Source organism: Pleurodeles waltl, chromosome 6 (assembly GCF_031143425.1).
Source record: "Pleurodeles waltl isolate 20211129_DDA chromosome 6, aPleWal1.hap1.20221129, whole genome shotgun sequence".
Taxonomy (NCBI): Eukaryota; Metazoa; Chordata; class Amphibia; order Caudata; family Salamandridae; genus Pleurodeles; species Pleurodeles waltl.
In genome coordinates this window covers 1,460,663,456-1,460,682,071 of record NC_090445.1, presented here as the reverse complement: position 1 = coordinate 1,460,682,071, position 18,616 = coordinate 1,460,663,456, and the positions used below count along the sequence as shown (strand labels likewise).

Here is an 18,616-nt window from a genome sequence, read left to right as displayed (position 1 = left end):
GAAGATATTGGCTTCTTCCAATTTACATACAAAACATTATGTGCCACAAACCACAACACTATAGTATGATTCAGGATTTCACTGTGCATCTCTTACTTTCCTAGCCAACACTAATCAGTAAACTTCATTTTTCAAAAGCCTAAAGCCACATTTTTATATTAACACTAACAAACTTCGGTCTGAAAATGACAGCACCACGATTGTGGTCTTACATGTGTGAGGGATGCCATGGAAATAAACTACCCCTTTTCTGTCTGTGATCTCCTCAGAAAACCTTTGTTTTCTGTTTACATTTCAAAATCTTCCTTGGCATCATGACAGCTACGGATCCATACCAAAATGCACCTGTGACTGTGCATTAAGAAATTAAAGAATTTCTTGAGTTGCAAAACTAATGAAATTTTTGGTGAGAATACATGATGTGTCTATATATGTATATTGTTCAGAAATTCAGAATACTGGATTCCCATCCATGTGCTCTTAATCTTAGAAAATAGCATCCGTTAGACTAATAAGCAGATTCTAGTCATTCCAAAGTATACAGGTACATAATTAGCTTAGTCCTGTGTCAGTTATTTGAAAGAGATATGGTTTAGTTCTCATATTTTGGTAGACATTAAAAAGCGAATCGGTAGACGTTAGAAAGCAATAATGATGTTGGGCAAGGATTCTACCCAATATATGCTTTAACTTATGTCAAAGATATCACTAAAATTTGAAAACTCATTTGAGCCTAACCTTGATAAACTTATACGTTGAACCTTTACCAATAACACTATCAAGGAAAGGAAAGAGATCAGAACTTGAAAAGTGATCAGGCGTGTTAAGAATGGGTTTCCAGCAGCACCTACTTTTATACCAATTTGGGGGCTATGCCATTATTTTTAAATGGGAAATGATTTACATTGTTGGTACGATTAGGCCACAGAGAGAGGGAGAATTATGGAGCACATTAGGGCTATCTGACGACACGGAGATCAATGCTTTCTATTTGCAGTGCACTTCAAAGAATTTCAAAGGAACAGTCTGAGCATTTCAGTACAATTTTTATGGTTTGCAACATATATCCATGATGGGAATAAACTGAGGTTGCAGAGAACAGGATTCTCAGGTTTAAAGCTGTAGACAGAAATGTAAAATATGAATGTCTTTTTTCTTGGGCAAGTACCAGTAGCAGCTTATATATGGACTTATGGTGGCTGTAAATTCATATAGCAACCTAATGTGTTCACACAAGATGGAAGTTGACAGACAGACTTCTTGGTGAGTAACATTTAATTGACATATATGTACTTATTTTATATTAGTGTGGAGGACTTTTTACTTGTTTAAACAATTACCTATAATAATATAATATTGGTTTGCATAACATTTGGTGTGTTTAATATGACCAAGGAGTAATGATAAATATGTCCAAATTCCCTCTACTCTTTTAAATAGTCAATCCATCAGTCTTTGCTTATGAAGCAGAACCAAAACTGCCTATTTTTTGTCTATTCATACAAGTTTCAATCTAGTATTGTCTAGTTTGTTATTCTCCCATAGGGGATTGGTGGTAAGATATGAGATTAACCTATACCCTTCTACACACTTCACATGCTTAATGGAATTCTAATTACACAACTTTAAACTGTCTTGTCATACTTTGTAGTTTGAGAAAGGTGCTTTTGACCATCTCATTCTCTTATAAACTACTTCTGTGTTAGGTTTTCCCTTGCTTTTATTATCATGTTATTCATAACTAACATGATGCAGCAATACGTGGCCCACTTTTTCTGCCCTGAAATGGTATGTGCATAGTTTATTTCTAAATACACCTTACAAATTTATAAATATCTGTTTTACATATTTTGTTCCCATATATTATGTCACTTGTTTGTAGGTTATGTTCTAAGAATTTAGGGCCAGATGTAGCAACCGGTTTGCATGTCGCAAACTGCGAAAAACACAGTTTGCGCCATGCAAAACTGCCATCGCAATGCTGATTCACATTTTGCGAGTCGGTACCGACTCGCAAAATGTGAATCCGACTCGCAAATAGGAAGGGGTGTTCCCTTCCTATTTGCGACTCGCACCGCGATGTAGAATTGCTTTGTGACCGCGAAAGAGGTTGCAAAGCAATTCGCAGTTAACACCCATTTGAAGTGGGTGGTAACTCATTCGCAAACGGAAAGGAGTCCCCATGGGACCCCTCCCCTTTGTGAAATGAAACCAAATGGTTTCATTATTTTTTTGTATTGCAACTCGTTTTCCTTTAAGGAAAACGGGCTGCAATAAAAAAAAAAAAACTGCTTTATTAAAAAAGCAGTCACAGACATGGAGGTCTGCTGTCTTCAGCAGGCCACCATCCCTGTGAATGCATGGACTCGCTATGGGGTCACAAAATGAGACCCACCTCATTAATATTCATGAGGTGGGTCTTTGCGACCCCAGAGCGAGTCGCAGAAGGTGTCTGAGACACCTTTCTGCATACAATTTTGCGAGTTGCAAATTGCGAGTCGGTCTGACTGGCAATTTGCAACTCGAAAAAATCTTTTTTTGCTACATCTGGCCCATAGTCTCATTTAGTTCCTCTTTCATGACATTCCAAAATGCTAGATTCAGTTTGGATTATGAGGTGGGACGCACACATATTTTTGTCCTTCATTAGTTGAGTTAATGCTTTCACATACTTGTTAGATGGCATCCACACTGAATGCTGTGTACAAGAGGAGGGAGTGACACTACAGAGCAATATCAGGATTCGACCTCCCAGGGAACTTCTTACTACAAGCTCTTCATATTTCCATAAGTGTAACACGCTGTTTTTAGGGTCGAGCCTGGGTCGTATGCACTCGCACATGCGTTTCGCTTGCGAGTCGCTTTAGCAGATACAAAAGGGGTCGGAGCCACGTCCATGTTACGTCAATGTCTTTCATTGGTTCGTGGGCTTGCCTTTCAAAATCTGCTTGATTTCATTAGTGGAAGGCACGCATACGTCATGCCTTTTCCGTGGTTAGCCCTCTTCGAGCGCAGCAACCAAGTACTAAAAACATGCGAGGCGCGCTGTTTCCTGTCAGGTTTGTGGACTACTTTTTATCTGTTTTTTCGCAGCGCGATCTCGCTTGGCAGAAGTCCAGCGCTTTGCATGACATCGACCCTGTTACATAGTTAACTGCACTTTTGCCGGTTACGTACATAATTGCACTTTTGCCGATAGGTTTCACTACGAGTGAAATGTAGCAGCGTGATCGCGCTCTTTTTTTTTCATTTTTATTTTCTACCTGCATGCTGTCTTCAACTGTCTGTACGAGTGAACTGTTTTTTTCCATTTAATGTGTCAAGAAAAGTCCAGTTGGGAGTTTACAACTGCTAATAGCTGTTACTCGGAGAAATGTACGACCCTATTGCATTGCAAATGCATGTTTTATTGGGTGGCTTTATGACAATTACTTTTTCGACTCTTATTGTTCCAAAAGGATCAGAATTATTTACTGCTAGGTCCTGTATTGCTCACGCTCATCGCCTCACTTCTCGTGACTAAGATGCCAACTCATCTTCTAGGTAATTATTTTTCGTTTTCATGAATTCTAATTGGTTACTGGTCAATGGTGTGTTACTTTCTCACTAAGGGGGTCTTAGTATGGGGGGACTTCTTGTTGCTTTATGAAAATACCCTTTGTGAGATTAAACACCTCAGAATATGAATTCTACTTGCAGAGACATATTTTTGTTTATGAATATAATGTGAGTACACTATCTCACATGAAACTTTTTAATATCTAATATTCTAGGTTTATAACTCTGATCTGAGTACACTATCAAACTTGACTTTTCCCAACTACTGCAGAACCATCAATAGCCCATCTATGATTGTTTATCACATGGTTTAGCAGCTCCAATTTAGTCTTTTTATACAAACACTTAAAGTGAGCCGGCAAAGGCATTCTTTTCAGGTCGAATTTTGTTTGAGTTTGTAGTTATTCACAGGTTTTAGTAATTCAAGTGAGTCCTTATAAGAATCATTCACTACCGGTTCTAATTCCTCACAATTATATAATCCTAATTTTTGTTGCTACTTTACTGGCTACCTTACAAAGTTGTTGTTCGCTGGGTTCACCACAAGCACTGAAGTGCCTTTAGTCACATTATTCTTTCTATTTGCAGCAGTGACTAACATATTTTAAATGTCATTGCATCTTTAGATGTTCACTCTTTGTGGCGGGTGTGTTTGTTTCATCCTATCTCTCAGATCTACAGGTTATCCTTTGTTGTGTTCGTATACTCATCCTCTATCATTCCTCACCTATTTGCATTAAGTAAAATTCATACACTCATTGATATAATGAGTTAATTATATACATGCTATGCACAACTGTCATGGGTTTTGTTAGGTGTACATTTTTTGACTTGTGTCTCTGATAGAAGACATTAAGATATTGACTTTGTTTAGGTTGTACTATGTGATGCATAACCTGAAGGTTTACCTAGAAGGCTCAGATGCCTATACCCTTGATAAATGTGTGCAGTCATTTGATAGGCCCAATGTTTTAAAATTGCTTCATGTAAAAATTGTTCTACCATGTTCTTGGGTGATGGATTAACAATAGATGTGTTCTTATAATTACAAATACATTAAATAAATGATTTAGACTTCATAGACAAAGCCTTCATACATTTGTAGTTCTTGAAATGATGAAGGATGTTAAAAAGATAATTTCCCATCCAACGAAACGCATGTTGAGTGGAATCTGCAAAGAAATAATAAAACAAGACTGGCTGTAACTATGCCCCTGGTGAAAACTAGCTTAATTTGAGGCCTCTGAGAATGTGGTATCTTACAACTGATGTACTGCTAGAAGGTGACTGCCCTAGTGTGCTGCTAAATTTTCATGTGCGAGTCAGTATCCATAGTCTCCCACACTGAAAGGAAAGTAGAGTTACAGGCTTCTGTCTTCCTTTGGTCTGCACCTAATTCAAACTGTGCTACCACTAGTTGTTAGAAAACAGGTTGTCTTTTGCAACCCAATTTGTATTCTGTATATATACGGAAGGGTTGTCTCATTCTCTTGTTACATGCAACAATGTATTTGCTCAAACCACAAACATCAGGACTAGGTAAGAGTAATCAACACAAGAGGCTTCAGTTACCGTCAGTGATGGTACTTGATCACAGCAATGCAACCTATGTAGACAGAAGGTAATCTAAGAATCCAACCTCCACCCTTGTTTATGAAACAGTTTTTAATCTATTTTGCCGTAAGAAAATATCAAGTAGTTTCATTATAAGAAAAATGTTTCTCACTTGGGACAGCTGAGTTGTAATTTTCTCAGCAGTGTTGGTAACCCAAGCTGCATAAATTGGTCCTCAAGATATCCAATAAAGTGTGAAAGGGTGGAAGAACACATTGTTGACTCCCACTACAAGGTTACCTTTCATCATCCATGAAAAGAGCATGATATTTCAACGTACAGTAGTAGATTTAAACGTCAGTCTTCCGTTTTTTGCAGCAATAAAACAAACGAAAATGTTCCTCTTCAGACATGATTCAGTTGTGACGTTAGCAAGACCTTCAGAATGAACTCAACTAAACTACTAAGGTGCTGTTAACGTTCTTTTGGACAAACAAAACTTTTCCCAAAGTCTGCACCTGTTGAGCTTCTTCATACTGGAGAAACTCATGGACCCTAACACTGAATGTGCCTTTTGGTGGAAGAAGCACTTTGACAGGGCCCCGTGGTCTACGGTGAAGTGTGGAAACCCTCCACAATGGCCTGTGTGCATGACTTGCTATTTCCACAATGATGGTAGCAAGTACTGTTTTGGGTGATGGGAAGCCAAAGGGAAGATATTACTCATCTATTCCTGTCATTAACAGTGTTTTCTAGGTCCATGAATGACAAAACACTTCCTGAAAATACTTTACCACAACACTAAAATAAACTACAAACATTCAAAACATACTACTCATAGGCCAGTCAATCACACCCAGCACCAATGTCAAAAGACCAAGACTGTGAACTCATAAATTACATTTGACATGCACCCACTGCTTTCACCGCTGCCCACTTCCAGGTATCCTCATTTACACAGCCCCTAGACGACCACCCATTAATAGTGAACTGCCATCACCACCCAGCTTGTTATGCAAGTGGCAAATAAATGATCAAAGCCTATATTGTATGACCTCTATAAAAGGACTGTGGTTCTACTGCCAGGAGCATATAATTCAACAGTGAACACAGAGCGAAAGGGGTATTAGAAGGACTACATTACTGTGGAACTAAGTGGAGTTTACTCCTAAAATGAAGAGAAACTAAAAGCTACCTTGAACCAGTAGAACAGTGCATAAGAGTATCTAATACCTTAAGAGAACCAGGAACAATAAGTGTGGTTAGTGTAACGTTGCTAAATATGACAGAGGAATCACGTAAAAGCAAGTGAGAGAAGAGGATTAAATAAGGCTCTTTACAGATTTAATATATTTATGCCACACTGTTATATGGACAAATTGTCAAACTGTCATATACTTTCATGATGTAGAAGAAAGTACAACATTTGCTCAATAACTGACCCATTTGATGTGGCCATATAATGAATAGATAATACTGAAGCATCCATGCTGATTCACTTACAACAGATATAAAACACTGCACGGCCATGCAAAGATTACATCAAAGGTTTAATTTGGGTGATGCAAACATTTGAAGTGAATGTTAAGGTGCAAGAACTTGTCACACAAAAGCAGAAACAGTTCCTACACCATGTCACCAATAAGTATCCTTTATTATAAAAATTAGATTAAATACACCAGCTGCATTGTGAATAACTGAGTGCATCACTTCTTTGCAAAGACCAATGCCAGAGAAAAGCAACGCATCACATGCTGAATGTCTGAATGACTTCCAGGGGATGGCTGCTTTTATTACGAAGAAGATGTGAGAACACTAAACTAGTCTGATAAAAAACTACTGTACCCCACAACACCAGCCAGAATGTTTCTAAAGTAAAGAGTATTATGCAGCTGAGTGAGGCATTGTATTTATTGGGAAAATAAGTCTTACTGCATTTTTCTACTTAGCAAGAAGGAAGTGAATAAGTTAAAAAGGTGTACTTCCTGGTGCTTTTTTCTTCTACTACTCAGTACAGTTACCTGTTAGAAAAAAAGTGAATAAATTGCATGCATTTGTATTTGTAGTAGGCATTCCTATATTTTAATCTACTGTGAACACGCTTGCCTTACATTTGACATGGTTCATTCAGTGATTTGCCAAGAAGAGAGAGAAAACCAGATGCTCAGGTTCTGATACTGAGTTTATGAACAGATTTCAATTTAGTATGGGAACAGGAGCATAGATTTGAGTCTATCAGATGTGCATTTCTTGTTTTGCAAGACAGCGGATGATGGAGGTGGTAAATGAGGTATTATGAACAGGTTTATGAGATCTAAATCACTCACACCCCATTTTTTCTGTTTAAGCCACTTTCCTGTGTACCAAACATTATATTTTTCTACAGGCTATGGTATTTATGTAGCAGCAATACAGACTTCTCATTTATAGTGCAATGCAGACAGTGATTAAGTGTGACAGGGCTGTCCAGGTGGGCCCCTGCACTGCCCATGCCAAGAACATGGGCAGTGCAGGGGCCTCCATGGGCACCCCTGCAGCTCGCCCCTGCCAGCTTTTACATGGCGGTGAAACCATCATGTGAAAGCTGGCAGAGAGGGGGGGTCATCATTTTCAGGGCAGCGCTACCCTGGCTGATTAGAACCGCCAGCACCACCAGTCCCTTCAGTGGAGGAAAACTAGCAGTGCTGGTGGTCTGACCGTGGTCCAACCACACGGTCATAATGTGGCGGTCTGACCGCAGCCAAATCGGTCGGCTCAGGCTTTGGCGGCGGTCAGACCGCCACCACGGCCCTGGCGGTCAGAAGACCGCCAGAGCCGTAATTAGGGCCCAATTGTCTGATTCCAAGTGATTCAAAACTTGGGGCATGTAAGTGGAAAGGTGTGGCATAAAACAACAATCCGCATGGAGATTTTGATATTTTAATCTATTACTCAAAAGTTGAAAGCAAATCATATAAGCTCTCTTTAGTCTTGTATCTGGTCAACTAGTTGAAATGAAAGCACATCCATCCCATCACTGAAAGACACTGGGAAATATGTCACCAAGCTAACAGCACAATCGCTACTGAACCAGGACAAAACAACTTTGGAAGCAGACATCAGAGAAAAACAGAATGTGGCATCAAACACAAAACAGGAAAAGCTCTCAGCTCCTCATAACATGGATAGAAGTAAACCCATGGTGTTATTACATTCTTTTGCACCCAAGCACCTTGGCTGAACCATCTCTGACAGCAAAGAAATATTTTTCAAAATTGCCATACAACTACACGCAGGCTGATTATCATTTTGTGAAAAATGCTCCTTGACTTTGGGCCCCTCCTGGAAGTATCAGCCATTAATCCTAGGGATGGAAATTCCTCTACACAAACATTCACAATAGGTATAGGCACAATACTGGAGATAAGATTTAGCTACAGAAACAATAGCTGGAACTAATACAATTTACATTTGCTTTCTAAATGCTTTCAGCCTCACAGGGAGTATGGAAAGACCTATCCTAATACCAATACAATAGAATACAATTCTTTGACAACCACTTAGCATTTGGAATTGACATTTAGTTTCAGAACATGGCAACAGAAAGAGGTGGTACGGCTTTACGTGAAACTACATATTGCAAACCTGGAAGACAACTACATGACTATCTGTCAAAGTAGCCTCCTAATTTACAGCTGTTATGCTGATGCTGTTCCACTAACTCAAGGTCCAAACAAAAAAGGATCTCATGAAATTACACTATAACATTATTCAATTCCCTGTATGAAACAACTTTAAACAACTTTAAACTCACAAATTCCTCAAGATAAAGTGTTCTTTCTTTAGACACCAACACCAGCATAAACACCATGTCAACACTCAGCTGCCAATAGATATACAACGTAAGCCAGACAACAGAATAGGTTTCATGATCGTAAGCTAATTGACACATTAACAAACTAATCTCTGATGCAAAAGTATACCCCTACATTATACAAGGAAATGCAAGGCAATTACTATCTTGCCTTACTTGTTACATTCTGGCCTCAGACGAAAGTCTCACACAAAGAACTGCACAATATCCAGGATAAAGAAGAAAGATTGGGAACTCATTCCAGAATTTTCACTCTCTATTGCAGACATCCAAGCAACCTGAAAGAAACAAAAGCAGCATACAACATATGCCAGCACAAACAGTGAAATAGCTATACAACCACCCAGGTAACAGGCACAAACTGACTACTGCAAAGAAAACAGGGCTTTAAATTCCAGAATTCTAGTGTTCCTGCTAATCTATCAACATGGCTCCACTGACTGTGTGCTCACAATGGCTTTCTTACATTTTCTATGTGGGTGAAACAGAAAAAGAATAACCATTCATCACTACCGCACTGATCACAACAACATTGTACATCAGTTGGTGGCTCAGGATACAGTATTGAAGACATGAGTGCAACAACACAACAGGGGAATTCTAATACAGATATGAGTACATGTGAATTGAAGATGATGCAAACATTTGGTGCAGTAGATATTATTTAAACAGAGATGATCAGTTATTGTATCATTTGGGGTATGCAAAATATCAATTTCACAAGTGCAACTGTGTGATGTTCACAGTGGAGTTGGTAGACTTTATGTAATGTTTCACACGGGTGAACTTTCTGTAAACAAAATAATTTTTAAGTTAATCTTTATACTAAAACAATTTTGTCAGGAGAAAGGGATGTAGGTTTTACTTGGTTGTGCTGCCCACATAAAAACCATGCTTTTAGTAAATTATATTACCTACATTTCAAACTTCATAACTTCACAACATTTAAAAAAAATCTCCAAGTGGGCATAGGAGAAGTTGGCAAATTTGCCTGCTTCATTTATTGTTGAAACTAAGAGGCTCTCAGCTCCAGTCATAGGACATCCTAAAAGAAAGTGGCAGAGATCAAATAACCAGATTCTCTTTTCTTGCTACCTAAGTGAGTGCCAACCTGGTCACAGACACAAGCAGTTGAATACTGCAGGCAAATTGCCTTTTTTGTAAGGACAAAAAAGTAATGTGCTATTTCAATGAATCGGTGTTCACAAAAGGACAAACAGCAAATCACTCACTGTTTATTGAAAGTAATTGTAACTGAAAACGGAACTGATAAGGCAGCAGCATTACAACATTCCTGCATTACATGTTGCTGTTTCAATTGCTTTGTACTTTAACAGCAGCATATAACTACAGAACAATCTCCTTCACTGAACACATTGAATGTGTTGATGTTGCACCATAAAAGCCTTAGAGAATGACCTACGTGGTCCTTTAAACTGGATACCAAATATATGTTTGGTATCTAGAGGTATGGTCCTTGCAGGTCAGTATGCTGTACTTCATTTCGAGCTACATTTTACACAAAGGATAAAGGCTAAACAGTGCACTTTATGGAAAGAGCTTATCACGTGTATCAAATGATAAACAAAGTTGTTGCAAAGATTGTGGATGGTATGGGTACTCGCAACATGTATGCTTCTGGTATTGCCTATATGAACAAGTTACTTACCTTTGGTGACACATTATCTGGTAGATACATATTCTAGCTGTAGATTCCTTACCTTAGATTTTGCCCCAGGCATCAGTCTGGATCCAGAGATTTTTCTTCGATCAGTACCCCTACATTCCTTTAGGTGGTGACAGTCAATGTGGTGGTGATACATGCAAGATGGCACATGTAGGCTTGCAGTGGGACCTGAAGATCCAGTGGGCACAGCATTAGGTGAATCTATCCGACATGGTCCAGATCTCGGAGGGGACTGTGCGTGACTTGCAGTGATGACTTTTGAAATGCGATTGGGTCAAAGGCAGATACCTCTTCCTTCCCCAACCAGATATGACAGTAGTGACAGATGCGTCACTCCTGGCATCGGGGGGCCATCTGGGATGGGGGAGATCAGAGCTGTATGGACTCCGGCGGAGTCCAAGCTCCATATCAATCTTTTGGAACTCAGGGCGATCAGTCTTGCATTGAAAGCATTCCTTCTCTCTCTCAAAGGGAAAGTGGTTCAGGTGTTCACGGACAACACCACCCCCACATGGTACTGCAAGAAGCTGGACAGGGTTGGGTCATGGACCCTTTGTCAAGAGGCTCTGTGCCTCTAGACATGGCTGGAACATTAGGGCATATCCCTGGTGGTTCAACATCTGGCAGGCTCTCGGAACGCAGAGCAGACAAACACAGCTGTCAATGCTTGGTCGATTACCAATGGCATCTCCACCCTGAGGTGGCACAAGTTCTCTTTCAACAGTGGGCAGAACCTTGGTTAAATTTGTTTGCCTCCGCAGAGAATACACATTGTCAGCTGTTTTGCACGCAGGAGTTTCCAAGGCAGCCCTGGCTCAGCAATGCTTTTCGTCTAGAGTGTAACTCAGGCCTCCTTTACACCTTTCCGCCAATACCACTTTTGCCCAGAGTTCTGAAGAAGATCAAGAACGACCAGTCCCTAGTCATTCTTTTCACTGCGGACTGGGCACGAAGATTCTGGTATCCCGAGCTCTTGAGCATGGCCATCGATCCTCCACTCAGACTCCCTCTTCAGCAGCAGGGAACGATTCTCCACCTGAACCTGTTCAATCTCTTCCTTCTTGCATGGAGACTGAGAATCTGCAGTTGACAGCTTTGAAACTTCTCCCTGAAGTCTGTAACATTATCTTGCCAGCCAGGCGTCCCTCCACCAAAGCAGTATATGCCTGTTGTTTGAACAAATTTGTGGCATGGTGTACAGACACGTCTGTTGATGCCCTCTCTGTCCCTCTTTCCGAGGTTCTTTTGTTTGTTCTTTCACTAGCGCAGGAGGGCTCAGCTCTGGGTACCCTCAAGAGTTATTTGTCCGTTGTCTCGGCTTTCTTCAGATTGCCTGACCAGCCCTCCTTGTTTAAGTCTCCCATTGTTGGTAGATTTCTAAAGGGCCTTACACATATTTCCTCCTTTCATAATGCCCCAATGGGATTTTAACCTGGTTCTTATCTTCCTGATGTGTGCTCTTTTTGAGCCACTTCATAATTGTCCACTTCAGCTTCTTACTTTAAAGACAGTCTTTCTAGTCACCATCACCTCTGCTCACAGAGTGAGTGAGCTACAGGGCCTTTCCTCGAAGTCACCTTTTATTTCCATCCATCTTTACAAGGTGGTGCTTCGTACCAGGGCTTCCTTTTTTGCCCAAAATGGCCGTGCCCTATCATGAAGGTCAGTCCATCACCAAGCCTACTTTTTACGCACCCCCACAGGAAGGAAGAGGAGAGACTGGACCCAAAAAGAGCATTGGCGTTCTACCTCAGTCTTACTAAAGAGTTCTGGATACTGCTCGATAAAAAAAATCTCCGGATCCAGATTGAGGCCTGGGGAAAAGGCAAGGAATCTGCAACTGGAAGGCTCTAATCAGATTAAATCTTTAGTGTAAGGAAAGCTATGTCAGCGGCCCGATTTGGATGCATCTGTTAGCAATAATCAGGACTTTAGGTCACAAGATCCTCCTGCAATATCTGGCAGGTTGCCATAATTTAGGCAGGCCTTAGAGTGGATTAATTTGTTTCTGTCAGCAAAGTTACATGTATTTTTGTTTGGCTTTAACATCTCAATGCCCAACCAAAATCCAAGGATAGTTCATTGTACCTCCTAGCTATCCTATTTAATGCTTAATTTGTATCTCACTCTTTTGGCACATATGCTAAATGGACATAGTTTTTCCTTTTAGGTCCCGATTACAAGGTAGTTGATATATTCCAACGAATGAGAAAACACCTGTTTACACATGGGTCGGAACTACGGGTTGGTAGCTATTTAACGCATCCTATAATTATCAGATTAGTTAAATACTTCAACTGTCATTTAATTTCAGCAACCCTGCAGAACTTTAATGGGGGAATATCACATGTTATTTACCTACCATGCTGATTTTGGTGTTTAACCCACCAACTCATAATAGGTGTTATCTATTGCACCAGCTACAAATGATAAGCCCAATGGTATCTTAATTTATCATATGCAATATTTATTACCTAAACTTGTAATCAGGGCTTAGATTTATGCTGACATACCAATTTTGTTACACATCTTTAGCAGTGAAGATGCTATGATGTTTTGCTACCCGTGGTGCTGAAGGTCTCTCCTTGGTGGGTGAAGGCGAACTGCTTGAAGTTATACCCCTACAAGTCATGTACTTCTGACCAGGAATTCCTTTGACTCTGGGGATTACAGCCTGTTGGACACTTTCCATGGGGCTTTTTCCACACTATTCTAGATGGGCAAGACACTTTGAGATTTTTATTAGACAAATAAGGACAACTTAGAATCCTTACCTCCCCCAACCTATGGGGTGTCAATAGCCTATTTTTCCACTTGGTCTGAATGGTGCAATTTCTGACATTTCTCAAAGGGGGAATTGTGTAGCAGCCTTAATGGTATAGTAAACTTGGAATACAATCTGAAGGAGGAAGCTTGAGTTCACTTTTACTTGAGGAAATGTGCCCAAGTCCAGGCAAAACTTAGGGAACTATTTCAAAGCTCCCTACATAATGCAAGATTTCTTTCATCATGCACGCACTCCTTCATTGATAAAACATGGTCAGAGAATTTGCTAGTCAATCACCCTTCATTCGATCTTCATGTTCCTCCTCTCTGAACCAAAGTTCAGATGAAATTTGTACAGAGATTAAACCATTAAAGTTTAAGATTTGAAACATTGGTCCTCCATGCCTATGCTGCTGAAATTAGAGATCAAATTCCTCACTTTATGTAAAAACTGTCTGCAATGCTTAGCGCTGTCTAAGTAGTGGCTGCTTTAGTACCTCTGCTGAGCTCTCAATGTGACAAGAGAGCTTTCTGCAGATTAATTCTGAGCTTCCTAAATGGTTATTTGATAGACAAACATGCAGAGATGGTAGGTATCTGTGCGTATTAAAAAAAACAGGCATCTAGTTGAACCAATTTACATATTTGGCTATTAAATCAAACACATTTAGTTTTCTACTTCATCTTGTGTTCGTAAAACAAGTCTCTTATGGCTGCTTCCATACAAGTGAAGAACACAATCACACATGCTGATCTTTCCACCCCAAATTATTATAACCGAGAAGCACACACAGAGGTCCCTACTGAAAATACATTAAACCCCCACCCCTCCCTGAAATTAAGAGCCTCTGTAGGGTTTGGGTTGGCTATCATCTATGCTGGATGAAACCGTGTGAATACCTTCTCCATATAAAGGATGAAATTAAAAGACTCTCAGTGTATGCTAAGATGTACTTGATGTTGCAGCAGTCTAATTTGGAAAAAAAACAAAAACGAACAGCAGTTATGAAAAGCAGAATGCTTGCAGTGGATTACACATGCCTTTAAGCACAGGACAGTCAGCGGAGCTATAAAAGGTGAAGCCACTATGATTTGCCTTTCAGTGACATAACTCAACCGAAAGTGGTAGGAACAAATAAAAGATAAACCATGGGGATGACAAAAAAACTGAAACAGAAAAAATAAATTTCAGACATTCTGCATCTCTCCTTCTGGAAATACAGCATCCTACCCAATAAATTTTGTTCCTTGCGGCCCAAGCTGCAGGATTCGGCCAACCAAGCTCTCCCCTTCATTTAGAAGGGGAAGATTGGTAGGAAGGTGCAGTTTACTGAATAACATCCATGCAGCAGGAAGAGAAAATAAGAAGGGGAAATTAGGAACAGACTGTCATTATGACAGGACCTACACTTTGTCATCATGGCACTACTTACAGCAACAAACAATTATAGTAAGTAAATTCATATTTATCAAATCATGGTGGGCTTTCCATGTGTATCACTCTAACAATGCCTTGCCTGCCGGGACGTCAGCGCATTCCAATGCATATTATGGCATATGTATACCTCAGAAGAGCAAGGAGGGGTTGAAAAGATGGCATTAGTCTTCATATTGAAGAAACATTTTTTGGAGGTATGCTGGTCCTAACTGCTAAAGCTCCTCATGATCTTGTGAATGCTATCCATACTGAATATCCAGATGTACTGAGGGATGATAATCATCCAGTCTTAGAATTTTCAAAAATATGTCCTTCTGGCTTAACACAGGAGAACAAGTTCCCCATTTGCCATTAACTGTACATTAATTATAAGCAGCACAGAGGTGAGCAAGTCAGTGCGCGGAATTGAATTACTGAAGGATTTGTAGCTTGCACTACACATCATATTTACATGGATTTACATTTATATTTGACAAACAAAACAACAAGAAAGAAAATGAATGAGACACAATAGAGATCAAGAACGTATACATAACAAGTTATAGTATCAATGGGTTGACATGAAAGTTATACAACTCTTTTTTGGATGTTATCTTATTAACAATGCATAAGGTCCTAAAGAGATGGGTTTGCATTCTTTTGGGTGTTTCAGTCATTTTGCTTCTTGTTGTTTTGTATGTTAATTATTATGTATCACCATGTATATATGATGTGTATTGCTGCTTACTAATCATTTATTGAAAACGTAGATTAATGCAATTTACTGATTTGATCACCTGCGTGATGTAAAAAAAAAAAGTAAAATACAATACACGGCAAATGAGGGTCCAGTTCTTTTGGTAGTATTTTGATACCTCCCCCATGAGCCTTAGTGGATTAAGCCCAGTTACTGTCTAGGCTTTCAGTTTTGTCACAGCAGGGGATATGAAACCCTAGTTAAGGAGCCAATTTGACTACTTCAAGTCCACATGATGAATAGTATGAGAGCAGTGATGAAAAGGATAATCGGGATGATTTGTTGCTACTCACCCTAGAAACTGAGCGCCTGCAGGGCCCATTTCCACAAGCCTGCTAGCAAGTCCCTCTCCTTCGACCATCGGTGGTGGGGTAGCTAATTTGTGCCTCTTGACCAAACGGCAGGTGATGCGTGTTGGCGCTGTGCACTTGCGGGGTGGGATAATAATCCTCATGCCATTATGACGGCTACCTCTCATCGAGCCCCCACGGGCGTCTACCATGAAGCTAACAAGGAAGCTGCAGGAAAATAAAAATAGAAAATACTTTACAATCATGTTTAACACATGCAGAGTCAGTTAGAATGACTTCTACTAAAACCTGTATGAAATCAATGTATGCAGTTTTACACCTTTCAGCAGCGAACACATTTTGACCCACTATTTTCTATTTAGTAAATACTCAGTTTAACAACAAGGGCTTTGCATTACGCTAGTGTATTAGAATGGGAAGAAGGCATGAAGAATTAGTTCATTTTAGTAAATATTAAGAAAAAATTAGAAGTCATACAATAATGTTGCTGATCCATACTCATGCTTTAGGATCAAACACTGTCCAAGTGTCCAGCACAATTTGATAAAGGAACAAAACTCCAAACTGCTGCTGTTAGTAACAATAATTTTGCGTTCACTTTCATACCAAAACAATGGTTCTCTAATATAAAAGTGGAGAAGTTTCAAAACAAGTTCAACTCCATAAAAGATCCTGCAATTATAAACGGTGTAAAACAAAAACCAAGGTGGCATAATCTGACTGAAAAATATAGTCAAATAAATATAATATCTAATTTGTACAAATGAGAGTGCAATGTATGCTTGAGGCACTGTGATAACTGGCAGAAAAATTTAACTGTGCAAAGCTAACATGCAGGAAAATACACTACTTGTTTGAAATTAAAATTGGTCTAGAAAAAAGGAAATCCACTCATTGCCCAATAAACAGCATTTCAAATGAGCACACATCACCAAAAAATATACCATTATGGGCACTCCCACTCAGGCACCATTCTTGATCATGTCCTGGGCAAGCAACATCTACAGTTATCCGGAGAGAAGACTGGCATTATGTGGCAACATCTGGGCAAAAACTGGTGCAATGAGTGGAGGTGTGCCACGAAAGGGAGGATGTAACCAAACTGAACAATCAGAAGGATCCACTGGTTCAAAGTAACCATGCACTACCCAGAATGGCAAAATCAAATCCTGCGCTTAATCGCCTCAAACAACACCTGAAGGTGGAACTAATGTGGCTTTGCAGTGGCACGCAAAGAGAAGGAGAACAGTTGAAGCTGTTGGTGATCTTATCCTCTACCACCATCCCTACTCTTAAAGCCACGAAAGGGATGAGATGGACTGGGTGTGGGGGTTGCATCTGACGACTGGCATGGCCCATTGAGTACCCTCAAAATTTCAGGAACTGCAAGTGGAGACGAATGGAAAGTGTGGGAAAGAAGACCTAGAGGACAAGCCGTAGCACTGCTAGCCTTAAAACACTCAGGGGGTGATTCCGATAGAGGCGGGCGGCGGTAGCCGGCCGCCTCGCGGGAACCGCCATATGGCCGCTCCGCGGTCGAAAGACCGCGGAGGCCATTCAGGCTTTCCCGCTGGGCTGGCGGGCGACCGCCAGGAGGCCGCCCGCCAGCCCAGCGGGAAACCCCTCCCCACGAGGAAGCCGGCTCCGAATGGAGCCGGCGGAGTGGGTATGTGCGACGGGTGCAGTTTGCACCCGTCGAGTATTTCAGTGTCTGCATTGCAGACACTGAAATACACAGTGGGGCCCTCTTACGGGGGCCCCTGCAGTGCCCATGCCATGGGCATGGGCACTGCAGGGGCCCCCAGGGGCCCCGCGGCACCCCCTACTGCCATCCTGTTCCTGGCGGGAGACCCGCCAGGAACAGGATGGCGGTAGGGGGTGTCAGAATCCCCATGGCGGCGGAGCGCGCTCCGCCGCCATGGAGGATTCTCCCGAGCAGCGGAAAGTCGGCGGGAGACCGCCGACTTTACGTTTCTGACCGCGGCGGTTCAGAATGCTTGACGGAGCACCGCCAGCCTGTTGGCGGTGCTCCCGTGGTCGGTGACCCTGGCGGTCCCCGACCGCCAGGGTCAGAATGACCCCCTCAGTCTGGCTCAATTAAAGTGCATGTCCACAAAAGAAGCCTTGATGCACCTGGAATCCCCAGTATCATGCATCCAAGCAGGGTGCTGGATCGCAACACTGATTCCCATTGCCTGCACAGCACAGTACTTAGTACACAGGCCTGATTTCAAAATATTTTTAACCGCGTAATGGCCATCCTGTATGGTCTGGGAGTCCAGTTGCGGAACTTCTAGGGTGCCAGTCTCACCTGCAGTATCCCAGCGATCTTGAGAGTAGCGATTCAAGAGGGACACTTCATTCAAGAATGAGGCTGGGCAAAGAGGAGACTCTGATGTGGAGACGTAGGAGAATAATTTGCGCTAACCTTCTTCATAGAAGCATGAACAATAAGGCTCCTAGGAGAATGTGGCGTCAAGAAGGCTGGATCACCTGGTGCAAGTCCGTGACACAAAGCAAAATGAGGACTCCCTGGCAGGCTAAAGCAAGCTTGCGCCAGGCCAGGATGAGGACTTGGTCAAGGCTTCATAAAATGGAAACAAGGGCTTGGAACCCAGGTCAAATGTTTAGCCTCAATTTCCACTTTGGTCAACTGCAAATCAAACCCATTTGTAGCTCTGAATAATGCCAGTGCAAAGGAGAAACTTTCTTC

The 18,616-nt window shown here is 41.1% G+C and overlaps 1 protein-coding gene across 36 annotated transcripts in view; it reads right to left on the bottom strand.

The window, feature by feature from the left end:
- The window catches only part of ANK3 (ankyrin 3), a 1,678,649-nt gene that overhangs the window by 181,338 nt on the left and 1,478,695 nt on the right, over window positions 1-18,616 (bottom strand). For all 36 annotated transcript variants that reach the window (XM_069240922.1, XM_069240928.1, XM_069240923.1 and 33 more), the window contains one exon: window positions 15,886-16,110. In XM_069240922.1, coding sequence (XP_069097023.1) covers window positions 15,886-16,110 — 225 coding nt within the window. The remainder of the gene's footprint in view (window positions 1-15,885; window positions 16,111-18,616) is intronic.